General features: G+C 41.4%; 2 protein-coding genes across 2 annotated transcripts; both read left to right on the top strand.

Moving 5' to 3' along the window:
• The first annotated feature begins 220 nt into the window (after positions 1-220).
• On the top strand, positions 221-8,664 carry LOC120785345 (zinc-binding protein A33-like). The gene is made up of 6 exons (XM_040119992.1): positions 221-781; positions 1,658-1,753; positions 3,357-3,590; positions 3,849-3,871; positions 4,622-4,737; positions 6,782-8,664. The coding sequence occupies exons 1-6, from the start codon at positions 263-265 to the stop codon at positions 7,351-7,353; spliced, it is 1,560 nt and encodes a 519-aa protein (XP_039975926.1). The 5' UTR covers positions 221-262; the 3' UTR covers positions 7,354-8,664.
• A 3,020-nt stretch (positions 8,665-11,684) lies between these two features.
• Positions 11,685-24,777, top strand: LOC120785701 (calcium-binding protein 5-like). Its single transcript, XM_040120577.1, has 7 exons — positions 11,685-11,768; positions 12,592-12,873; positions 20,446-20,613; positions 22,915-23,083; positions 23,387-23,496; positions 24,223-24,370; positions 24,466-24,777. Exons 1-7 carry the CDS (start codon positions 11,685-11,687, stop codon positions 24,489-24,491), a joined length of 987 nt encoding a protein of 328 aa, XP_039976511.1. The 3' UTR covers positions 24,492-24,777.
• The last annotated feature ends 1,759 nt before the right edge of the window (positions 24,778-26,536 follow it).

Raw genomic sequence — 26,536 nt, 5'->3', positions numbered from 1 at the left:
GCCCGCCGCAGGGAGATGACACGACGACCGGCTGTTCGGCCAACGACGAGCCCGTGAGCGCGCTCATCGCGGCTGCACCGGGCCTGTTGCTGCACGCCCCCTCCTCGTCTCTTCCGTGACAACATCTGCTCTGCTCCCAGCCTCAGACCACTCCCTCTCTCGGCGTGAACGGAAGAGCAGTCGAGCCTTTTTTTTTTTTTTTTTCTCTTGTCACGGTGTTCCCGTCAGACGTCTCTGTCTACGACTATGTGCCCAGCCGAGAATGGCGGAGGCCAGCGCACTTGACGAACTCCAGTCGGAGCTGACCTGTCCGGTGTGTCTGGAGCTGTTCCGTGATCCGGTGATCCTCGAGTGCGGACACCACTTCTGCCAGCGGTGCATCATCCAGTGCTGGGAAGCCAAGGCGGACGAGCTGTCGAATTGTCCAAAGTGCAGAAAGTCGTGCGCCCGCAAACTGCGGCCCAACTCGCTCCTGTGCAACGTCGTGGACAGTGTGCGCCGAGTCCGGGCCATGGACACCGCCTCGGGCACAACCGGATGGGACCCGGAAGGCGCGCTGGAGGAGCCGGAGGACCGGGAGCCCGGGTCCAGCATGAGCAGCCTGGCCTCGTCCATCGGGCACTGGCCTCGCCTGGGTATGGATATGTGCGAGGAACATGAGGAGAAGCTGAAGCTTTACTGTGAGGACGACCAGCTCCCCATCTGTCTGGTGTGCGGTATGTCCCGAGACCACAAGACCCACAACGTCATCCCTATTACGGAGGCTTTTGAAAACTACAAGGTATTGTCTCATCGTCTGGTTTCAGACCTCCCAGTCCATTTAAACCAAAGGCGTCTCATTTGACAGGATCTGTTACCCACCAAAACCTTAAGTCAGACCACTTTTCTAGATGAAGTGGGGACTATGTGACCCGGAAGATTTTATTATGTGACTAATGTGAGCAATCAATAATAGGAATGATCCCCTAAGTTTTTTTTCTACAGTTTTCAGCTGAATAATTCAATTCTGTTTGATATTTGATGAAAGCGGGAGCTACGAGATAGAATGAGGACTCTGGTTAAGTTTTAGGGAGTGCCATTCCCCTCCATGTTCATTTGACAGTCCTCTCCTTGTTCATGCAAACAAATGCTCCTCAAGCTTGACAAACACTCCTAGAAGTCAAATAAAACCTTTTTTCACTAGAAATTGAATTGATTAAAAACCACAGCTGCTCCGGTGCTAAACGACAGGGCTTTGACAGAGCAGTGGAGAGACATGGCATTTGTTTTTGAAAGCAGACTCCTTGTTTTCCCCAGGAGCCTTCGGGTACTTTGTGTTTTACAGGAATTCGGCGGCTCAGTGTGAACTCTTATAACTCCCCTACCCTTTCAAGGTCGCAGCTGACTGTCATCAGTTTGTTTGGAGACTCACTCTGAGGGGCCTCTCTGTGTCTTTTAACGTGTTTTACTGGTGCTGCATTCCCATTTTCTTTGAGTTTGTGGGTCAGAGCACGTAGTTTGGGAAGCGTGGGCATCATATGACTCCCATTAAGGATGATGTTGTTCAGAGACAGGAACCAATCCAATTAACTCTTCATGTAAGTATAATCTAGTTTACTGATCCCACTTGTTAACGACATTGTGCATGTGATTGTCTCTTTCTGCCGCCTACCAACAGGATAAGCTGTCTGTGGCCCTGGAGAGGGTTCAGCTACAGAAAGAGGAGGCCGCGCTCTTCCAAAAACAGACCAATGAAAAGATCCTCCTCATTAAGGTATCGAGATATGTGTGTGTTTGTTAGTGTATCCGTGTGTGGGCTATTTGTGAAACATTGTGAAGGGAAGAAATGATATCCTGAACGTAATCCTAGCAAAAAATACTCGTGTGTATGTGTACTTTGAATAGAACTTTACCTGTCTGACAGATGTGAATGATGGATGACTCGTCCTAATTATGACTGGCGGTGACACAGGTTGTTACTCAGCATCGTACGTTGAACCTGGTGATTCTCGTGTTTTGCAAATGCAGAGGTCTGGTCGTGAAGAGTAATGGGTGGTTAATAAACATTCATACGCGTCATGTCATGTTTGTTTTTCTCATGTTCACATCTTATGCAAGGCTGACACACAGGGCACACACACACACACACACACGTGCGTGCACACAAGTTTACTTTTGGGGAAATTACCTAGACTTGCATTCATTTCCTGGAGACTTACCTTAACTATAACCACTGACTCAAAAATCTGCTTTTTCGCAAATGGGGACACGGCTTTTGTCCCCAATTGGACAAGCCGTCCCCAATGAACTGGTCTTTAGCCTGAAATTTGTCCCCAAAAGTAACCTAAGTCAGACCCACCCATACACACACACACACACACACAAGCACACACACACACACAGACACTCAGACACATATATGTGCAGAATGTGCAAGTATACAAAAGACTGTTACACACCCTCACAGAGAGAGATAACAGCAGACAGAGTTTAAGCTGAGTCGCTTTCTCTACCACTTCAGCATTCACCTCATTCACCCAGAGGTCTTTGTGTGTATGTGTGTGTTGAACTGAGATATGAGCCTAGAGTGGAGCTTTTCTGCAGCAGCAGATAACTACACGTCTGTGTCTCTTGCCTACTAGCAACTGTCTTTTTCTATCCTGTCTGTCTGCCTGTCTGAGTGTCTGAGTACGTATGTTTTCTTCTCTGTCTGTTTGACCCAGTTTATGTGCACACTCACAGATTTTCACTTCTCTAGTTCTGCCGGTTTGACAGGATGTGGGTGAGCAAGATTGAGAGGAAGTTTTTCAATTTGTGTTTTCTTGCACATTTCTCTTTCTGTATGTCCGTGTGTGTGTGTCTGTAAAATGATACGCACATGCAGACCTGTTTAGCTGCCACGTCCAGAAGAATGGTACATGCTTTAAATAAAATGTATTTATAGACACAAATCATTTAAGACAAACATCCACTTTAAAATACTGTTAAAATTTGCCGATGTCAGTCAGTGTCAGTGCAACATGTTGAAAGATTCCCCCCAACAGACCAGGAAAGCAGCATTTTTCACCCAAGTAATATCATTTTTTTTACATGTACTGGTTAATATTAGTTTAAGTAACAAACACCAGGCTTTCAGATGAGGGAAATGCATTATTAAGATTTTGTCTCTTTTTTATTCTTCCTAATTGTCTGAACGTTCACACAGCTTTTTCAGCAAAATGACGCCCCACGGAAATACATTAGAAAACGAAACAGTGTGATACGCAGTTTAATTTATCTGGTGAAAAAACTCGCTGGCTTTACTTTCTAATTGTGAAAGCAGGAAAACACTTCATAGAGCACTTTCCTTGCTAACCGCAGTCCTCTCTGTGTTTCAGGGGAGAGCGGGTGATCTGGAGGAGCTGGTCTCTGCAGAGTTTGGCCGTCTGAGGGAGTTCCTTCTCGAGGAGGAGGAGCGGATAAAGGAGAAACTGCAGAAGCAGAAAGAGGAGAAACTCAGCCAGCTGGAGGAGGCGCTCACTCAAGCGACGGAGCAAATCAGCCAACTGGAAAGTACAGCCGACGAGCTTCTCCTCAAACTGAGGGAAGAAGAGAACCCAGAGCAGCTCAAGGTAGGAGAGAGGAGGGAGAACAGAGGAGGAAGATAAGAATGAATGGATGATGTATCTATTGTATAGAACCTTTCCTTTAATCTAGACAGATGGAAAAAAAGTAATATCAGATGCATGAAAAAAACAGAGCTGAGCAAATAGCAAAGAATATTGTTATACTCTAGAAGTGTAGTATCAGAGGTAAGTATTATCTGCACATTTCCGCAGAGACTGGAGTATTTTGTAATCATAGGCCTGTTGTGATCTGCTCTTTTTTAGGGAATCAAAGATTTCATTGGAGGGTGAGTATCATCCTGAACATAACATGATCATACAATGGCAGTGATTTCTTACGGAGTCACTCATTCAATTTTTATGTGATTTCCCTTCCTTCTCTATGTGACTGTCTGAATCAACTGTCAGAAGTCACAAGGAAGTTGTGTTTTGTTTCGTAATTAACTTAAAGTCTCACTGAAACAGGATGTGGGGACAGGATTGTGGTCACTCATTGTCGTGCCAGCGATTGGTCCCTAGAAAGTGGAAGGTCTGACTGTTTATGACAGCGCAGTTACAACAGAAATGTCTACAAGTGCATTCCTAGATCAGACTCGTCACATAGGCGGCTTAGCTTAGAATATAGATATAACATAAAGATATGGCTTAAAGGCCACACCCTCAACGTGCTATACATGGCTTACATCTTGACTTTTTCTAATTAAAACAAAGGAGAACTTTATGATTAGCTTACTTTTTCTGTGCCATAATATATTTTTTTTTACAAGTATATCATTCTTGACATTTCATAATGCTAAGAAACCTCTGGCTAACAGTTACACCTTTTATCATTTTGCGACTATATTTTATATTAGCATACATTTGCTTGACAGTTGTGAAAGGACTATTGGCAAATATCAACACTAATTTGTATCCACAAAAGTTACCACGAGGAATGATGATCACTTGTGTGTCTCACAAAACTAAGCAGGATTCCTTACTTTCTTCCGTTGCCAGTTGTAGGCTTTAAATCACTCTCTTTTTCCTTTCTCTCTTAGGGCTGAGAGCTTGTTTGAGCGCCCTCCAGAAGTGGGTGTCGATCTGCAGTCAGGAGAGTTTCTGGGACCCCTGCAGTACAGGACCTGGAGGAAAATGAGCTCCATTTTTCAGCCAGGTGTATAAACACACTCCACCAACACACACCAACAAGAGCAGAGCTCCCGAGAGATGTTATAGGTTAAAAAGGAACAGTCAAAATTGATGCGGCAGAGGCAGATATATCTCAATTTTTAGTCCCTTGTGTTGCTTAAGATCCAAAAACACTGGGTCCTACTGCAACACAGTACTGATTATTGGTCAACTCGCCAGTGAAGAAAGTGTTCAGGAGCCCAAGATGTCGTATGCTTAAAATATTTATTGGAGCTTGGCCAAGGAGAATGGCAAAATTATGGATACAAGTTAATGCACATGATGCTGTCTCAATACTGAAGCTCAGTCCCGTGCTCAGTCTTTTAACCCTTACAGATTAAGTTGCAAATACCAGAAATGGTGCCTCCACAGTACGTGGAGTTAGTCTATTGGTTCACTATTCTGTAAACAGGGAAATGTTTTTACCCATATTAGTTCAGATCACGTTGCATGTAGCCTTCAGTAAAACGTCAGCGATCCTGGTCTGGAGCCACTGTTATCTGGCTATGCCCATGGATTCTAGCAGACCCCAATCTATGGCGTCTAGTCAGGCCAAAACAGCCATCTCCTTTGACCTTGGCTACTAAAGCAATGCTGCCTCACTTTTATCAGAATGGCTGTTTTCACAAAACAACCTCAGACAGCTGCCCAACGTCTCGAGGAGAGACGACTGTGTGCCTTTCAGAAAGATTGCTGCTGTTTCGCCTGAGACCTCAAGGCCCATGCTTGACCTGTGTGACCCGATAGAAAATTCCCCAACAGTAGTATATTTTGTTTCATCTGCCTGTCTCGTGAACGCGCATGACTTTCAAACAACGCATAAGATTTGTTAGGTGGGCTTTCTGTCAAAAATGTATCGTCTCCAAACTCAAGCAGAGGTACCACTGGAGTAATTGTGTCAGACTTTAACGCTCCTCCAGAGCCACAGAAGATTGTACAGCTGTTTTCACAGGCTGTGTATATACCATAGCCAGAAAAATTCTGACTAGACACAAAAAAAAAGTCTAAAAATATTTTAACTATTTGGATTTTTAATATTTTATTCATTAAACTCTTTGATAATCCTTTTTTTTTGTTTGTTTTTTAAAGTCTCCCACAAAATGAAATTTTAAATGTTTTGTGTTTCAATTCACTTCTGCAAAGCCAGCAATCATATTCTGGAGGGGAATTAGTGACTTGCTCATTTATTTATTTTGTTGGCAAGTGGTGGCAAGTCTGGAATTTTTGTCAATAATAGAATGGTAATTACCTTAAATGTCAATTAAACTTTAGTAACAATTTTGGTATAAGAACAACTTTCTTGTCAGCCTTCATCAGGTTCATCATACACCACTTGAACTTGAAGAACCTGAAGCCAAAAAGTGTCCAACTATATGTTGCTGTAGTTTTGACTCTTCAAGGCTGCTTTCCCTTCTCCATTGTTGTGCCTGATACCCCCTGTCCAGGTTGCTAAACCTCCTGCATTCCCAGAGAAAATACAACCCCAGTGTCCTGAATGGTAGCCATGGCCCTGGCTGGTATTCTCAGTGACTAATAAACTGAATTGGACATGTTAAATGTTCCCCTTTTAAAAAGTTGGCTATGCTGTATCTTCGGAACACATTTTTGTTCTTTGCATTTAAACTGAAGTCTAGAATCGGCCTGCTCTTTCTGGATGAGTTGGACGACAGTGAGTTTCAAACGTGTCTGTACCTGCTCTCACAACTAAAACCAGTCTGTTGCTGGGCTGAAGTCAGGTGTGCAAAGACTTGTTTGGGGTGTTTCAGGTCATTTGCCAATGCATGTCACCGTACATCGTTGTTGATTCTGTAACACTTGACAGAACGGCCGGATTAAATGAGTCTCTGGAGTTACATCACAGTTTTCTTTCTTGACGCAGTATGTCATTTATATTTTATCGGTATCCATGCAGCTGATGCTCTAGCTCATCTTACACTAATTAAGCATGAGGCATACAGTATCTTGTTCTCTGTAAGCACATCTTTGTTGAGTATTTCTCCATTTCTAACTCTTTTTTTTTTCCTTCCAAGCTGTCACAGCCGTGACCCTTAACCCAGACACAGCCTACCCCTGCTTGTGGGTTTCCTTGTGTCGCAGCAGTGTCCAGGTGGGCAAAATCCAGCCCAACCTGCCCAACAACCCAGAGCGCTTCACCCGCTACAACATCGTCCTTGGCTCTGAAGCCTTCTCCTCTGGCAGACACTACTGGGAGGTGGAGGTGGGCTCCAAGACTGCGTGGGGTCTGGGCGTGGCCACAGCCTCTGTTAACAGGAAGGACGAGATCAGCCTCTGCCCAGATGATGGATTCTGGACCCTCGTGCTGAGGGACAACGGCAACGGCACCAGCGAGTATGAAGCGTGCACCGATTCAGAGGACAGCTTGTTATATCCCTCCAAACCTCCCAGAAGGGTGGGGGTCTATCTGGACTACGGCCGTGGTGAAGTCGCATTTTACGATGCAGGAAACATGAGCCACCTCTTCACCTTCTATGATGCGAAATTCAAAGAGCCTGTTTTCCCCTACTTTAATCCCTGGCCGATTATCAACGGACACAACTGGGAGCCACTCACCATAGTAAAACCAAACTGGGGAGACTACTGATGTTCTACATCATCAGATTCAGAATAAAACTGCAAAAGAGATTCGGGTGGACTCATTCATGAGCTTTCACACATCTGCCTTGTTATAAAGACGTTGCTGAATTGATGATGTGGTGATGATGAACATGCAGGTAACAATAACTTGTAAGACTGAAATTAAGATGAAACTACCATAGCACAAGACAAATGACACTTAGAAGGATATTCCACATTTTTCTTACTGTAAACAAACCCCATGAAAAGACAAAGAACCACAATGAAGGTATCCTGTCAACAAGTATTTTCTGTGTAACCAAAACCTGATTAAGTGGAGGAATCATGTTCCCGGATTGTCAGCCCGTCTGTCCAGTTCTTGTGAGCACGATATCTCAGGAACTTCTTTAGGGAATTTCTTCAAATTTGGCACAAGCCTTCAGTTGACCTCAAGGATGAACTGGTTAGATTTTGGTGGTCAAAGGTCAAAGGTCAAGTGACCTCACGAAACATGTTTTTGGCCATAACTCATAACTTTGGCCATAATTCATATGGTAATTATAGCAAAATACACTTAATACTTCAAATTAAATTCCTTCAAAGTCTTCACTATTATATGAGTCTGGACAGAAATGGAGTAAATCCCACTAACACCCTGTTGCCTAAAGCACCAATTGTGTATTAATCCGCGGATGAAAATATTCCTAAACAAATACGCTATTTGTTGGAGGGATTTACTTGGACTTTTTTTCTCTTTTTTTAATGAAGCTATATAGTCTTAGCTGTTTTTTTTTTTTTTTTTTAAAGCTTTACATCTTTTGTATAATCTTCTTCTGTAGAGATGAATGGAGCTTGGGGCTGGCAGCTGAATAAGTACTGATACATACAGTATTCTAACACTATTGGTTTTGGTTTTTTCAGGGAATATGTTGACAATATGAAAAATATTGACTAGTCTAATCCTTTAAGTTTTTGTATTGGTTCTGAATTCATTAGAAAAAGGGGTAAGGCATATTGTTTGCTAAAAATGTAATCAAAGACTTTACTGGCAAAAAGTCTTGGCAAAAAGGTTTTTAAATTTTAGTCATTGATTTTGCTGCAATATCCTCTTGTGTGTTTTTGAATCAATATCTAACAATATGACATCATGTATTTTTCTGTTTTTATATACCTTATCCTGTAATTGTTATGACTTGTACATGTAAATGGACACTTCTCACCTCCCACCACCATCACATTTGTCCAACACTGGGCCTCTAGGTTTTGAAGCATCCGAGTCAAGATGAGAGTAAAAACTGTCACATGAGAGTTTCATAATATGAATAAATTTTCTAATGAAGTTGTTGTTGGTACATCTGAATCCACCAGTGGGCGCCCAAAACTAACTTTGAATGAAGCATCACTGTGCCGCTCAGTGGTCTTTATAATACAACTTTGAGCATTTATGAACAATATGGAGGCCCACCTCTAGCAACTGCAGCCCACTCAAAGCTTTTACTTCATTTCAAGTACCGATGCAGAATTATTTTTCACCAGTTATTAGGTTTTCCAGTCAAGCCGAGTCAGTTTTCTATTTATTGTCCAAAAAATCACAAATCACATATTTACCTCAAGGGGCTTTACAATCTGTAAGACATACAACACCCTCTATCCTTAGACCCTCAATTTGGATAAGGGCAAACTCCCTCCCCACAAAACCCTTCAAAGAAAAATGGAAGAAACTCCATGATATCAGAGAGGTGTTGATTCCGCACATATTTTTTCCTACTTTCTTTTTTATTTTGAGACAACAAAGCGGAACATGTCAGGAGAGCAACGTCAAATTAAATACACACAGATTTCTTATACTTCAGCAAGGACACTGGATAACCGTTTGTGAGTAATTTATTATGCAGGATTGAAATGCATCTGATATGATACTGACACAGAGAATACATAATCAATTACTGGATACATTGCTATTTAAATGGCAGGAAATTCCTCCATCTCTGTTCGAAAGGAAAACCAGAATGTTGTGACCAACTCAACTCATTTTACAATATAATGCAACACAAGAGCACCTCACACTAAAGCCATAGAGTTGAAAAAAACAACAACCTGTTACATAAAAAACCTGAACATTTCATTCATGGCATTGCGTTCCATGGCTGTGAATACCTGTTTCTTAAAATAAACAGTTGAATAGCTGTCAATTCACTGTGCTTGAGTTTGGTGTTTACCTGTCGTGGATACTCACATAGTGTTCCTTTTTCACTGTCCAGTTAAGCGAGATTAATAAATTAGTAATGAGAACTAGTCTGGCTCAAATAAAACGTGTCTGGTATCCATGTCAGCTTAATCTGAGTGTCATCTGCCTATGTATTAACCATAGACTGTTGGTCTTACGTCTACACCTGTCAGTTTCATGTGCAGTCCGACCCTTCTCTCCCATAACTGTCCTGATCTGTAATTAGATATCATTGCACGGTGATCAACATGCAGTAATACAAGTCTTCATTTCTACAATACTGCCACATCTTCTGTCATTCATTGCTGTCTTTGATCAATTTCCGGGAGTGTCAAGGTGAAAGATAAGTCGGAGATGAAATAAGTTAGCTTTCTGCCACTTTCTCCAAGAAAATCTATTTTTTCCATCCCTCATTTCTCTTTTCATCTTGTCCATTAATCCTTCATCTTTCGTCTCTCAGATGACCGACCTGTTCCCAAAATACAAGCCCTATTTTTAACCCTCAATGTGTGTAACTTAGCTTTTCTGTAATGGATCTCTTTTCTGCCTCCACAAGAATTTGCCTCTCCCATCCCATCAATAATCGATGAGGAGAGGGGCTGAAGAAAGACAGAGAGGCAACTGACAGACGGTGTTGAAGTGAATAATAGAAATCTCATTAGGAACTGGAGAGAAGTCAAGCTATATATTATCCCTAAGTCTAGAGAAGCTACACTATCAGGGTTTCAGTTTGAAAGAGAAATGTTTAATATGGGCTAATAGGAGATGCGGAGAGAGAAAGCAGGAAAGGCGGAGATGGAGGGAGATTTCAGGGGAGGCAGTTAAGGGCAAAATAGGGGGAAAGGTGAGACGTTTTATCAGCTCAAAGCTGCCAAACACCTGCCAACGTCCCCGTTTTCTCGTGGAAGTAAGGAGAGGTGAGAAAACAAATTGATGGGATGTTTTATTTATAGAAAACTGATGCTTTTAGCAGAATTTGTTGCTTTAGATAAAAGCCACAAAGCTATATGGCTCTTTATAGAGAGGTGAAAAGCACAATGATATGTTTACATGCTTGTGTGAGCATTTATGTCTAAAAATAGAGGTCGGTTGTGACATGTTCACCTGTATGTGCATGTGTGTGTGTGCGTGTGTGTGTGTGTGTTCGGCCATGCTTGTTGGATAAGATTATGCATGCAGGACAACACAGAGGTGATGTGTTATAGCTAAACGAAAAGTCTTTCATCATCACATAGCTGCTGAGTTTGTTGTATCCCTCTCTCTCTTTCTATCTCTGCTTGTCCCTGCTAAATGAATAGCTGACCTGGGCACCTCCAAAAAAATCCAATTTGCGTTACAACAAAGGCTCAAAATATGACAGGGGGGAAGACAGGGGATTGAGGGCGGATAGTCTGAGAGGGATGGGGAAAAGGGGGAAGCGTGGAGAGCAACGTGGATTACTGTCAGGGGAATGATGGTGACAAGGAAGAGGCAAGGACGGGCAAAGGGTAATTCTGAGATGCATATATACACAGATGAAAGTAGTTGAAACAAAGCACCCAGGCAACAGGAGGAGTCTTCACCTGTGATGACAGCAAAAAAGGTGGAAAAGGTGGAGGAAGAGAGGGAGAGAGAGGTTGATGTGCTACAGGCAGATAACGCAAGAGAGGTAAAGTTCAGGCAGGTATAGAGTGTCACCCAAAGGACCAAGAGCTAGCGAGAGGGGGCAGAGGCGCAGGAACTCAATCCCATAGCCAAGACAACAGCTGATGATAAAAACCTCCTCACCTGCACTCACCAAGAGAGACACATGGACAGAAGCACAGTGCAACACTGACAGAGAGGAGGAAGGAAGAAACATTTGAGCTATCATTTTTTCCTATCTCTTCATTCAGTCTTTATTTCTTTCTTTCATTCTTTCTTTCTTACCCGGGACAAAGAAAAGACTGCCACTGCACCAACGGGGAAATATTTTTAAGCCATTTTTGAGAGAAGCTGACAATTCTAATGACCTCTGTGGCTGACCTTGTCGGGAGTTTTAGCACGTAAAATAGAAGACAGCTACTGCAGGAGAGAGGAGAGCAGGGAAGAGAGAGGGTGAGGGAGGGGGAGAGCGAGCAAGGGAGTGAGAGAGAGTTTGTATCGAGCCTGTGATGTTCATGATCATTCGAGAGCCGTTTGCCGGAGGAGGCGGTGCTGGAGGGATGAGCGCACCACCGGAGAGGAGCGCAAAACAGGTGTGTGTCTTTACATATATATTTGTATAGATGTATACTGTACATGTGTTATATGTGCAGTCTTCCCTGTCAGGCTGTCCTGTCTTTATAAACAAATTTTCTTATGCTTTTCTGTGTGTTTATATATATATATATATATATATATATATATGAAACTGTATGCACACAAAGATACATGTGCAATAGTGTATGAGTTTATGATGGTGTTCCACTAAACTCAGTTAAAAAATGTGGTGATTTAAAGATAACTGTAAACCAGTAATATAGTCTAATTGATGTAACCGATGAAACGTTGCTTTCTAGTGAAAAACAGGTGGCTTCATATTTGGCAAATTTAAGTTTTGAGAGAAATTAATTACCGGAAGTGCTCCTTTATGGGTTGAGAAAACTTCTTATGTCTTAAGCTAATAGAAACCCATTAAGACATCTAAAAAAATTTATTGCACAAAGCTTAATGCATGACTGTTTTTCTTACTCCATGAAACGTTGCTCTGTTTTTGGCGTTTTTACACTAAAGTTTATTCATATAACACCGTCCTAGATCAGATATCATGATGTGCTTTGAAATGAAAGACAGTAAGAGAATGAGATTTCAAAAAGGCCACATGTTTTGATTAACACAGTGAATTTCTAAGTAGACAAATGCAGTCTTTATAGGAAGACATGTGAACCACTCAACACTGCATTTTGCATTTATGTACATGACTAAATATGTTAAAAATATATGGTGTGTGCATTAGTGTTGATGTTATTATGATGTATATGAGGCTCAACACACTCCACAAGTGTCATCTCCTCGACCCCTCTGCCCCCACCCGCTCAGGTGCAGGCCGCCATCAAGAGGAAGGTGGAAAAGCAGAAGAAGCGAACCAGCAAGCAGGGAGCGGGTAGTGGAGAAGTTGAAACTGGTCCCCCTCAGCCCCCTTGCCATCACAAATCCGGTCAGATCCCCCAAACGATGACAGCGGCGGCTGCTGAGGACAGAACGGCGCTGGAGGGGAAGCTGGAGGAGATGATGGAGGGAACAAGGAGGAGAGAGAAGGAGAAAGAGAAGGTGGTGGAGCCCATCGACCTGCTGCCCATAGTGGGCTCCATGTTTGGCCAGGTAGGAGTCGTCAGTATGTGCGACTCGTGCGTTCATATGTGTGTGTGTGTGTGTGTCTCTGCATGGTGCATGCTTTTGTGTATGTATGATAGTAGGTGTGTGTCTGACACTCATGTGGCATCAGGTTGTCCAGCTGACTGAATGTCTCGCCATTGGCTTGATTGAAACCCCAAGCCTCCAATTGAAATTTAAAGCCTGACTGAGCGCCAGTTTTGTAAACAGCCATCTCTCTCACACCCCTGACCTCTTTGACCTCGTATGGAAGAAGGGCATAAAGTTAAATTCAGCACAGCAACACAGACATTAACCATTTAACCCCAGCTCCTTCTGGAAATGGCAGGAGCTGCAAAGCACTATAGGGCTAAAGCAGAGGATGGAGATAGCGTGTGTTTGGGAGGATTTAAGCTCCTTTACTTTGGAAAACATTAAGTGTAATCCGTAATATATACTGCCATAGCCAGCCAGGGATCTGGTGGACACCGTATCATTGCAGCCATTGTATCAGCTCGGTATCAAAACACATCCCGTCACTCACATGGCAAACGGTGACACACGACACGGCACGGTAGGCTACACCATTACAGCATCCATCACCCCAGGATTAGACATTGTAGTGTAAGAAAGTGGTGGGTTTGTGTGTATGAAAATACAATTAAAAGAGATTACACAGAAGTTAAAAGCCCACTCGCCTCCTGCTGCCGAGTGACTGGATTTTTTTTTTTTTCCTCACATTAAGAAAGAGTCTCATCCACCCAAACACATCAGTAAACTCTGAAGGGGGTGATGATTATTGAACCTGAGGTTAGAAACAGGATATCAATATAAAAAGAGAGGCAAATAAAAGCGATGTCAAAGGTTATGCAAGTGATCCAAAATAAGAGAGAACGTCTGAGTGAGTTGGAGAGAGGACTGAGTCAACAGAGCCTGGACATGGGGGAGACCTTCTCCTTTCACTGCAGGGTCCCTCGGGGTCCCTGAACCTCACTTTGACAACTGGTGCATTATGGCGTGACGCTTGTGTGTAACAGGCAAGTCACGGCCAGTGAACATGTGGTATTCCCACAGATCCTCGGCCCCCACACTGAGCTGAACTGAAACAGACGGAGCTTGCAGAAAGACTCACACAAACAAGATGCAAACATTACATCATAACTAAATTGGAAACACTTTAATGGGTCTTTAATTTTTCTGAGTATTTCATAATAACTTCCTACTACGTATATTTAAAGATATCCATACTCTTTGTACTTCTACTAGTTAGTTTACAGATTTTTTCATACAGAACCTCTCATCATTTTATAAAATATCATTGCTATAGATGAAAATGCCCAAAACTATATAAGATACTTAAAATTCACTGCAGCTCATTAAAATGCTGCTTTCACGTTAATGCATGAATAATAGTAATCCAATAATATAATATATCAAATAATAATCTGCATAAAGTCTTTTCCTTGTAATGGAGTATTTCTAAATTGTGAAACTGCTGCTTACTTCTTAAGTGAAAGGAAGTAAAAAGGAAGTATTGTTTGATTTCCTGGGGATTTCACTTCACTTTTCACTTTCGCTTTTAGTTGGAAGTGATTAATTGGAAATGAGCCAAAGTGTGCCTTACTTGTAATCTGTATCAAATTGATTCCCTATCAAGGAAATCCAATAATTACATACCTGAAAATAAAGCGTTATCACAAAACCAAGCAATCGAAGGTTTTAGGACTCTCTCCTTCCTGTCTGCAGTGGTAGTAACTAAGTACATTTACTCAGGTACTATACTTAAGTACAATTTGAGATACTTCTTCTTTACTTGAGCATTTCTATTTCATGCTAATTTATACTTCTACTCCGCTACATTTCACTGGGAAATATTGAACTTTTTACTTCAGTACATGTATTTGACAACTGTACACTTTGAAGATAAATATTTTAGAGCCAAAACCTATGATCAACAAATGAAATATGATACTTTTTTTATTGATCAAATAACCCAATATTATATAAAGTGGCTAAAATAACTGAGTGTTATTCGTTTTGTTGATAATACTTCTGTGCTTTTCCCTGGGTAAGAGTTTGAATGCAGGACTTGTAACTTGTAATGGTGTATTTTTTACATTGCTATATTTCTGCTTTTACTTGAGTATAAGATCTAAATAATTCTTCCACCACTGCCTAATTCCTTCCTTCCTTCCCTTTTTTCCCCACTCTCCATCTATCCTGCCTCCTCTAGTTTTTCTCTGATTGACAGCTCTTGTTACTGGACACCAGCTGATCTGATACCAGATCAGTACATGATATATTTACTGGTTTACCTGCTCTCACACAAACACACACACACACACACACACACACACACACACACACACACACACACACACACACATACCCAAGTTCATCATAAAAGGCACAACAGTACGCTGAGTCCAAGACAAAGGACAGAGTCACATTACCTAGCTGTTGCCCATCACATACACACAAGCTAAAGCACACATAAACAACGCAGGGTTACTGTCGAAAGTGTGTGTGTGATAAAATTAACCTACGGCTGCCAGTGTGACTGTCATTCAATGCTGATAGCTTAAGACAATCAATTGAAAGGTAATTAAAAAAGAAAGCCAGCAACATAAGCCTGTGTGTGTGTGTGTGTGTGTGTGTGTGTGTGTGTGTGTGTGTGTGTGTGTGTGTGTGTGCGTGGACACATGTACCAACAGCATCTCATTTCCACGATTAATTGAAACCCTCAGCGAGAGAGAATCAACCTGGTAATTAATCAGGCTTCTTGGTGTTGGTTGAGTCATGGGTTATTCATGCAGTTGCTGGTGTCAGTTTTGTTGAAGGCACAGTCATCGAGGTGGATGATGAAGGAGCTCAAAGAAAGATACAGTTCACTTGATTGATAAAGGTGTGTTGTGTTGTGTTGCGTTGCGTTGCGTTGAGTTGTGTTGTACGGAGTTGATAGCTCTTCACTGATATAACTAGTCTGACTGATGCTCGTAGAAATGTTTTGTATTGCTAATAGGTGACTGATGAGTTGTTTTTTTCATACTTCAAAAACTGAGTCCGAAGTTGAATACATTTTGGACTTTGCGGTTTGTGATTCACTGTTAAATATGTGGCGATGAGATATACACTTAATTATGCAGAAAATACACTCAGTGGCCACTTTATTAGGTACACCTGTACAGTCTGGTGAAATTCGACAAAACAGCTCAGCTATAAAGTCTACTTTTCGGAAGTTTATAATGTTCAGTTTCTGTGGACATTGTGGGAAACGAGTAAATATAATTTTATGTTTATTAGTGAGAAGATAGTTAAAGTTAGTGTTGTACTGGGCCACATTTTATTGAGAGGTATATCTCTTAATTACATACATGAGTAGGTACAATACTATAGAAATACCTCTGAATATGATGCAGTCCAGTGCAACACCGCCACTAACCATGAACTCAATGCTAAAACATATGAATAAATTAAAACCTCAATGAAAACATTCTGCATACAGAATTTATGGCAGAACATTTGTATTGGATTGCATTAGATTGTACAGGTGTACCTAATAAAGTGTCCACGGAGTGTACATCTTCATTATGCAAGGGAACATCACAAAATGTATTTGTGCAAACAATAACAAAATGCTCTATGAGCACAAGATGATTTCTTTAACATTAAAATATGTTCAGGGTTTGTTTGCATTAGTCCACTGTCTAAATGCTTTACGTCCGTTTATGTTGCTTTCTTTCACGTGTTAAAGATACCGTAAAGATACTATGTCCACACACCTCATTGAGGGGTCATTGTGGAATATAGAAAATTCTAAGGTAAGTTTAAAATGTTTTTTTTTTTCAAGAATATCAAAATTTCGGCGGCAGGACTCATGTGGGACAGAAAACTGAGCTGGTGGATGTCCGGTGTCACTGGCAGCAGAAATATGTTGTGGCATGCTGGGAGCAACTGTCATTTGGATCTCTTGCTTTTGGATCAGATAAATTAAAGACGGTCCTATTACACCCAGGGACAGCACTCGTATTTGTCTGCAAGCTGGCTAGATCACCCACAATTTGAGACTGTTTCCTTCCAAACAGTCTGCCCCTGCGGAAAACTTTTTCCGGGTAAAGTTTCATTTACGGTGGTTGCCCTTAAGCTGCACATCAGCCACTGGAGGCTCAGCACGTCCAGAAGTTGTGCTAAAAATAGAAGTTGTATCATTACTGTCTGACGTCTTCACTGCAGCAGCTGTCAGATAAAACCTAGTTATTAGATCTTTCCCCAAAGTGGCCTCTAGTGGTGAATGCTGCTAAATGATATATAGTGGAAGAGAATTGGTTTTTTGTTTTTTTTTGATAGAAACCCTTTCATTTCACTGACAATGACCACATCAGTGAACTTTTTTTATTTACATTTATTCATTTGACAGACACTTTGCAGTCCAAAGCGATTTACCGATGACGTACAGTAGAATTTTAAGGTCCATTTTAAAAACAGATTATGCAGCAAAGTAACATTTCATTTGACTATTTCACCATTTGGCACTTAAACACCCATTTCCCTCACAAACTTCACCATTGCAACTATACATGCTTTTGACATTCACTTGTGTTATTTCCCAACACATTAAAACGAAAATACAACCCAGCAAATATTATTTCTCCTGTCAGTGTATCTCTAGTGTATCTCACCATTTTACGTTATAGTGTATAGCTATTACATTACATACAAGAGTGTGTGTCATTTTTGGAGAAGCAACATTAGAGGCTAGAATCGGATATTGGACACATGCACACACACACACACACACACACACACACACACACACACACACACACACAAGATGTTCTCTCCATACGGATGTACTGTAGTAAGCAGAATGCCAGATCTGCTCTTGGAGAGATTTGTTGACAGATGCTTTGTACGAGCTCAGCTGACCACTTAACGCTGCACTCTTAACTCCAACATTTCATTTCAATGTCGTCAGTGTTTTAGACAACTTGGCCAAACTAGTCCTGGGATGTGAGAGGGCAAGGGAAGTTCTCGGAAGTTCGGCGAGAGCTCAACCCACCTCGGATTTCGCATCCTGTTGAGCGTGACCTGAGATGACTGACACAAGCGACTGACACTCCGGGTCTCACAGCGTCTTGCATAAGCTTCCTTTCACTGAAGCGTCACAGCTCGCTCGTGGCACTTTTTCATTAGTGCGAGGGTTTTGAAGGATTTAAACTCTGAAACATTTCCAGTTTTTCATGGAAAATACTTACAACTCACAGCTCAGAGGTTAATTCTGTGTATCTACGAAACGTTTAAGGAATCAGGAAACTAAGACTTGTTTTTAGTTTGACAACCACGCACTCAACAGTTGACTAGGGGATTTTAAATCAAATTTCTCCTTCAGCGTGAGCACTATAGTTCCCACGAAATTTAAAAAATTGTGATTCACAAGCAAATCAGTCCCATCTGTTGTGGTTTTAAAACTATGTATAAAGACATAAATATGTTTTAAAGACATGTACTGAATCTTCATTCTCCACACATTTCCACTTATGGTCTGTAGTGCCTGCTACCAGTTTTATAGGGTCAGTGATTTAAATTAGTGCACATTTCAATATTAATTCTTGTTTTATACAAGCTTTTTTTTTTGTTTTTACAAAATGTTTCATCTTTGTTTTACGTGAAAAATTGATGTTCCGGTTTTTTACTGTACCTATACATTTTTTGGACATATATAATTATTATGCTGTGATCTTGTCTAGTCGAATGTTTAGCAAAGAAAAGGCAGATAAACAGGAAATCAAGATTTTGATTACATTGTAGCATTCGTTTTTTATTCCTTGTGCTTGTTCAAGCTGCTGCGAGAACTGTATTTCAGCCAGTTACGAAATACAGCTCCAGTTTTGGTTCAAATTTTACTTGCACTCAAATAGTTACATTGTCACTTCTGGATTCAGTGTAAGTTAAGTATACACTACTCAAGTTGAGGTCAGGTTCTCTTTCTTTTTGTTTTCTTCTTTTAATCTCTTTACTGTATCCCTTTCCATTTTTTTTCTTTTCATCAGCCCATCTTCCTCTTAAATCTAAAATGGTAGGGATTAATCCCTCTCTGTTGGTGCCCTCTTAATTCTCCCCCTAAAACTCTTCATGCTGTGGATGAAGTCAATTGAATGCTGATGTGACGTGAATGAGCGAGAGAAGGAAAGCAGGGAGGAGAGAGAGAGAGAGAGAAAGCAACTGAAGGGGAAGGAGAGGAAGAGAGGAGGGGGGGATAAAAGCGTTGATCGTGGTGTGAAGAGAAAAGAGACAATGATGCTCTTGCTGTGAAGAGACACACGAGTGGACTGGTTGTAGCGGAGCTTCTTGCGGTTGTTTTGGTTTCGTACGGCTTCGTTCGGTGACATCACTTGACCTTGGATCATGTATAGAGATGGGCAGAGTCAGTCAGGATTGCTCTTGCATGGATTGGAGCTGGTTTCCATCTCTGTGGTTTCAGATGTGACCTGGTAGTAACCAGCATGGGACACTCAGAAATGTTACCTCTGACTTCAGAGCGTGAACCCGAACTGGACCTCTGAAGCCCAAAGAGACACAGCAGATGAAAAAAGGTGAAGAAGAAAAAAAAAAAAAACAACAAAAAAAACAACAACAGACAAATAAGAATATAAAATACAGTGTCAGACAGTGGGGGGGGGGTGAGATTGCTTGTTTACCACGTGAGGTTCTGTAATGGGTAACTGCACCAACTCATCAATGAACGACAACATGAAGAAGGTAGGAGCATTTCTTCTCATCTTTGCTAGACTCTGGCTGACTGGAGCTTCGTGCTTTCGCTCGCACTTCCTTATTGTAGCTATAGATTATTAATTATTTGCATTTGCATGGTTTTTCTCTGACTAAAACATCTCTGCAACTTTGAACATGAAAGTTCATTCTTGACCTTTGGAAACAGCATGTGTAGCACAGCAGTCCAAGCTCAGTCGTCCCTTTACTAGCTTTTGGCGCTTTTTTAAAACAACCTGCCTTAAATATTAAATACTTTAATACTTTGAATACTAGTTTTATTCATCTTATATTTTTGTAAAAGCAGGAAAAAGCAGAAGTATGCGGTGAAATTACTGCACTGCTTGTTTTGAATCTTCTCATATAAAATGTCTCCTTCAGCATTTGTTGCATCAAAGTTCACTACACTCACTACATTATTCAAAATTTTTAATCAAGGACACATTATTTAACTTCTTACTGTAAAAGTATTATGTACTGACACAAGACGTCAGTCATTAGACCAGACACTTAGCAGAATCAACTCAGTGCGTGTCAGCCTTGTGAGACTGCAGCAGGATGGAAACATGAGGAGAAGGTTGAGATCAAGACAGTTTTTCACAGTGAGGATGATATCTGACGTCAGTGGATTGCCTTGAAATAATAAGGAGTTTATGTAATCCAGGTTTACAGACACATTCTATCTAATGTTTGCATGACCAGAAAAGAGAGGGTCCTAACCTTGTTCCTTGAAAGATATAATTGTGTTGTATGTGTGAAGAAATCAGTCATGGAGACAGTGTGCAACTGACAATGAGAGTTGTGTGTTAACAGCCTGATCTGCCTCTAAAGAGGGCAACGGAGGGGCCCCTCCGGGGTAACGACGTGGAGGAAAAGTCATTCAAGGATCCTTTCGGTGCACTAGTGAAGAACTGCAACATGCTGCACAACATCGTGGGCCCGGCCTGCATCTTCCTTAGACAGGGCTTTTCTCAGACACTCGTATGTAAAAATACACTACGTGTGTCCACACCCGACCCCCGGTGCAACTTTTTCCCCTCTTTTCGATTCATCATCATCCTTACATAGTGGCTGACCCTCCCTCCTGCTCTCCACCACACCAGCTGTGTCATCCCACCACGTCCCTGGTCCGTGTCAGACGATCAAATCTCGTGGCACCACTACAGACTCAAAGAGGTCGATCATGCCTTTCCATGGAAAATTATTGATTGGCTTTGTGGAGCTATACTCACAACGAGGCTGAAGCGCACCAATACCGAAGTAACACACAAAGTGTCCCCGGGGCCCCAGGAAGGCCCCCTGGAGACTCTTGGTTCACTGCATGACCATTAGTTTGTTGTAATTTGATTAACTGCAGATGTCCTTCATAATCATGTATGCACCAAAAAAGCACAATATAGACTCAAATGATAAGATGATTAATGATCCGGGAACCTTTTTACGCACTCTTGAAGCTGTGTCTCGTACAGAGGACCTGTGTCAAAATCTCAATTTAGTACCCTTATTATTTCAGTTGATCTTAGGCTCACGTGGTCCGTCTCCCTGCGCATATAAAATAATGTTGAATGGACTTGGTCCAAAACAACTGATACACAGCGAACTAAGACTGGGTACTTTTACGGCGGAGTAAGACAGGTTTGTGTCTGTGGCTCTGGGAAAAAATATAAAGAAGATTTGTAGTCCTCATTGTGCCTGATGGGTGGACAAAGGCAAGAGTTGTCCATTCACAATGCTGAGACAGTGGGAGAAACAGGGTGTCCCGTACCAGTCTGAAGTTAATTTTTATCCCCTAGTCCATCCCCGGTGAAGGTAAAACGGTTTGCTTTCTAATATCACTTCACTAAAACCATAAAGTAGGTCTAAAGGTTTCCATCTCCCAAACAGACGAGATAATCCCACATTACAGGTGGAATGTAACACCTTAAATATGACGAGATTTTTTTTTTTTTTTCACCTCCTTTCAGCATACTCTGTGTTCATATCAGACTCGCTGGGATGAACTCCAGCTATGTTGTCAGTGTGCCCCAGCGTAAAGTCACTTGTTAACAAATTAGAGGATGTCCATTTATAATTCGCTTTGAACTTCAGGCGTGTCTGTTTAGTCATGTGGGACAGGGTTTCATCAGAGCAACCAAAGTAAATACAAGGATCTGAGAGGATTTGTCCCGCATTTTTTTTTCTCTCTAAAGCTCTTATCCTAACTATGTGCTGGATCACAACTTCCATTGTGTGAGCGTGTGCTTTCGTATGGGCGATCTTGAGTGCTATGTGCATCTAGTACATGCATATACAGTATATGTGTATTTAAGTGTGCCTGAACAAGGGTATCTGTACCAACTCAAACTCCCGGATCACCTAATCTCTAGATGCTTGTTGCCTGGCAACCACCCACAAATAATCTGGTTCCCACTTGTGATTTATGCTACATGAATTGTCATATATATCATATTGTGGTATACAATTTAATCCATACAGATTAAGACAGTTTTTCATTTCGAGATGCCATCTAATATCTAATACAGCTTACTGAACAACTATAAAGGCACACAGCACAGAATCACCATCACTTCTCCACATTTGCAAATGATATTGAATCCTATATATAGGATAGATATATATAAAATCCTGACAATAATACATGTGGTCAGTTTTAAAACAATGTAAATATACAGTACAACACCTCACACATTCTCTAACTCACTTCAACCATATAAAGCCAAACTCATAAATTAAAGCACTGGCCAGACTTCATGAGATTGGATTGCAAATAACTGAGAATACGTGTTTAATAATTTCTCCCCACTCATAATTCATTTTCATGTGTTGTTTTGATCACTTGATGTTTGTATTCGTGTTTCCTTTCCTCCGCGTTCAACGTGTCCCTGTGTCATGACCAATGTGTGAGTTTGCTAAGATGGTTATAGGTGTGGTTCTGCAATGATGTTGCTTTAAGACCAACTGTGTTTACTTCTCCCTACTTTGCCAAACAAGCTTTCTAAATATTTTCAGCCTTAGTGTGTGTGTGTGTCAGTGTGTGTGTGTGTGTGTGTGTGTGTGTGTGTGTGTGTGTGTGTGTGTGTGTGTGTGTGTGTGTGTGTGTGTGTGTGTGTGAGACAGAGAGAGAGAGAGAGAGGTTTCGTGTAGTATGAAGTGAGAGGCTAATGTGTGAAACTTCTCCCACCGACAGGACAGGGAGCTGAGACCAGAGGAGATTGATGGTGAGATGATTTATCCACAGCACACCACAGTGCGTTTCTGCCTCACAGCATCTCAAAACGACAGCTGACTCACACATGTGAATGTGTGTTTTTACCAGAGCTCCGCGAGGCGTTTGTGGAGTTTGATAAGAATAAAGATGGCTACATCAGTCATAAAGACCTGGGGGAGTGTATGAGGACCATGGGATACATGCCCACAGAGATGGAACTCATCGAGCTCAGCCAGCAGATCTGTGAGTGGAACAGAAGTAGAAACAGAACAAGAACAAGAACAAGAAAAAGAACAGGAACAGAACAGAACTAAGCAGAACATAATGAGAACGTTAGCTACAGAAATTACGTGGAAGTTATTAAAACGACATGGGTGATTTTTCTTATCATGATAAATACAGAATTCAATCACTTGTATTTATTGTTAATGCACTTAATTTACAATAATTTATTAAAATTAAATTAAATTAAAATTATTACTAACTGGAGAGCGGGGACTGACATCCAGCTCCATGGTAGTAAATAACTTTGTGTGTGTCCTGTAGGTGGAGGTAAAGTGGACTTTGAAGACTTTGTGGAGCTGATGGGACCCAAGATGCTGGCAGAGACAGCAGACATGATTGGAGTCAAAGAACTACGAGATGCATTCAAAGAGGTCAGGATATACATGTTGTTCATGAAGGCTGGCTGTTGGGGCATAGACGCTTTTTGATTAACTCCCCCACTGCTTTTCCTGTTATGACAAGCCAGAATGTCTGCTACGAATCTGATTCATTTGAGAACAACAAAGAGAAAAGAGTGCAGGCAAGGCAATCAAGTTTCGGGTTTAGCAAGATCTACACAAAATGGACAGATTTTTAACAACGAAAAAAAGAAAGCTCAAGAAAGGCTACCTTTTATTTTTTATTTGTACAACAGAGACTTACGGACGCCCTGAAAGGGAAAGTGAGAAAAAGAGTATTACAACAACAAACACTGGAAAATTCTTAGGGCTTCCGTAGAAACTAATCAGAAATATTAGTAAAGAAACATTAAATTCACATTCTTGTAGTGTTATTTCAATAAATTCAACTTTCCTCCTCTCGGTTGCACTGCAGTTTCCCCGTGTTCTTGCCTATGTGTCAGGGTGGGGGCGTAGAATTTTTTCAGTATTCCAAAGGAGGTCATGCCAGAAAAAAAGTTTGGGAACCACAGCACAGTGCGAAGGATGTGAACATTTCTTACTTACTATGCCAGTGGCGGAGGTTGCAATGCAGGCTGCACTGAGAGCAAACTAAAGCATTTCCCACAATGTCCCGGTGTGTTCAGTTTGATAAGAACAAGATGTGACTGAATTCAGATGTGACGCGATGTGATCCTCACTGTCTCTCTTTATGTCCAGTTTGACTCTAACGGTGACGGCCAGATCAGTTTAACGGAGCTGCGGGAGGCCATGAAGAAGCTGATGGGAGAGCAAGTGACCAACAGAGAGATCAACGAGATCCTCCGAGATGTTGACCTCAATGGAGACGGTCTGGTGGACTTTGAGGGTAACAGAAACTCTCTTTGCTTTTATGAGATTCTCTTAGGCAAAGACATTCATTCTCAGCTCCCCGCCCCTCACTCCTCTCTCTTGGATTTTCAGAGTTTGTGCGGATGATGTCCCGCTGACCGGTTCAGCTGCCCACGTGTCAGATGGACAGACAGACAGACATTATGCAACTGCTGGATAGGACAACACTCAACACGTGTAGTGCACATTCTTCATCTGCTCTTAAGAGCATGCATCTAAAATTCTATTTTTATAGTAAATAAAGGAAAATGAGAAAAAAAAAATGCTTCGAATAGACAAATAGAATCCAGCCTGCAACTAACATGACTGTCCAGATCTGAACTCAAGGTGCAACACAGTAATAAAGCATTATAACAGCTTTGAAACATATCAAAAGCTTCACAGACAACATTTATGACTTTGTGTTTTTTAGATGTATTTTTATATATCAGTGTTTGTCCTTTGAGTGTAAAATCTTGTTTGTAAAACTGTAACCTTTTTTTTTTTAATTAAAGAACTGTACAACATTTGGATGAATGGGCAAATTATTTCAACCAGGTAAACTTGTGAGAGATCCACTCACATCATTAAGCTTCATAAACACGGAGTTTATAACATGAACGGCATACGGTGCACTGAGAGTCGGATGGTTTGTTAAAGCATGAGGAGAGAGAAGCTCTGCGTTATAAACAACAGCATACACTGTCTTTGCTGAGGTACACATAGGGTGTAGGAAAATATTAAGAGGAACAACTGCTCCAAGGCATGCGTAAACATCATATTTTCCTGATGGATATATAAGCAAAAGGTTTTGTCACTGAACTTAAATGTAAACGTGAAAGTAGCTGAAAATGTTTGCTTTTAATACCTTTTTTCTTTTTTGCAAGTTATAATCGTTCTTGAGTGGAGATGGGTATTAAACTGACACGAGAAGCGTTGGTATGAGGAATGGGGAGGGAGCTGCTTGACAAATTTCACTTTTGGTTAACTTTGTCTCATTCAAATTCTGGTTTTAGCTTTTACATTACCTTCAGGGCTTACGTTGGCATTCGTGTTGTACTGTTAAAACCGACATGGTTTCAAAGGATGATGTTAGCAACACTGCATCTTTCCACAAAGACCAGAGGCTCCCTGTTTTCCACAGGTGCTCGATTTGGTGAACTGTGATGAGCTGAAATCTGCCACACTCCATCAACGACAAGCATTCACAATGTAGCTTGTGTGGCCAGTGGTCGCTTCCTGTCCAGCAAATATAAGGCCAATTCCCTGACCGAGGGACACATGTTCATCTGATGATCTGACCCCTGAACTGGGACAAAGTTCACTCTCATCTTCAGGTGATTTCTGAGCAATGAGCCTACAGTACGCAAACAGTAAGTTCAGCCACAGTTACAGGTTTCCACTGTAAATTGAATTCAATGCTTTAGGAAAAATAATTATTTTCAAATTAAATCATTTATCTTTAGTCTGTTAATGTTCTGCAAATTACATTGAAGTATAAAACCCTGACTATAACACATGTGGTCAGTTTTAGAACAATGTAAATATACTGTACAGTGTAAATAGCCAACTTAGATACATTCTCTATCGATGGGGTGGCTGTGGCTCGACGGCAAAGGAGGTCGTCCACTAGCCGGAAGGTTGATGGCTTGATCACCGGCTTCTCCAGTCCGCATGTCAAAGTGTCCAAAGGACACGTGATGTATGAATATGTGCGAATCGGTGAATGTGGCACGTAGTGTAAAGCGCTTTGAATGGCTGATAAGACTAGAAAAACTTTATATAAGTGCAGTCCATTTACCATTCATCTCAGTTCAACCATGTAAAGCCAGACTTATTATTTATTAAACGAAACACTGGCCAGGCTTCATGACTTTGGTTACGCATAACTTAAAATATGTGTTTGATTACATTGCACGCTCGTTATTCATTTGCACACTCATTATTCATTTGTTCTCCAAAGGAGGTCCTGCCAGTGAAATTTTGGGAACCACCGCACAATGTGAAGGATTTGACCATTTCTTACTTTATGTCAGTGGTGGAGGTTGCAATGCAGGCTGCACTGAGAGCAAACTAAAGCCTTTCCCACAATGTCCCGGTGTGTTCAGTTCGATAGTATAAGAACAAGATGTGACTGAATTCAGATGTGACGTGACCCTCAGTG

This window comes from Xiphias gladius, chromosome 23 (genome assembly GCF_016859285.1).
Source record: "Xiphias gladius isolate SHS-SW01 ecotype Sanya breed wild chromosome 23, ASM1685928v1, whole genome shotgun sequence".
In the NCBI taxonomy this organism is placed as follows: domain Eukaryota; kingdom Metazoa; phylum Chordata; class Actinopteri; order Istiophoriformes; family Xiphiidae; genus Xiphias; species Xiphias gladius.
The sequence above is the reverse complement of the archived record's forward strand: the minus strand, read 5'-3'. Positions and strand labels throughout refer to the sequence as shown.

Bases quoted from the DNA above. Each gene is read 5' to 3' on its own strand.
- LOC120785701 (XM_040120577.1), top strand. From the start codon at position 11,685: ATGTTCATGATCATTCGAGAGCCGTTTGCCGGAGGAGGCGGTGCTGGA. The intron at 11,769-12,591 runs GTGTGTGTCTTT...CCACCCGCTCAG, and splicing joins CGGAGAGGAGCGCAAAACAG to GTGCAGGCCGCCATCAAGAG. The intron at 24,371-24,465 runs GTAACAGAAACT...TTGGATTTTCAG, and splicing joins CGGTCTGGTGGACTTTGAGG to AGTTTGTGCGGATGATGTCC.
- LOC120785345 (XM_040119992.1), top strand. From the start codon at position 263: ATGGCGGAGGCCAGCGCACTTGACGAACTCCAGTCGGAGCTGACCTGT. The intron at 1,754-3,356 runs GTATCGAGATAT...TCTGTGTTTCAG, and splicing joins AAAAGATCCTCCTCATTAAG to GGGAGAGCGGGTGATCTGGA. The intron at 3,872-4,621 runs GTGAGTATCATC...TTTCTCTCTTAG, and splicing joins ATCAAAGATTTCATTGGAGG to GGCTGAGAGCTTGTTTGAGC.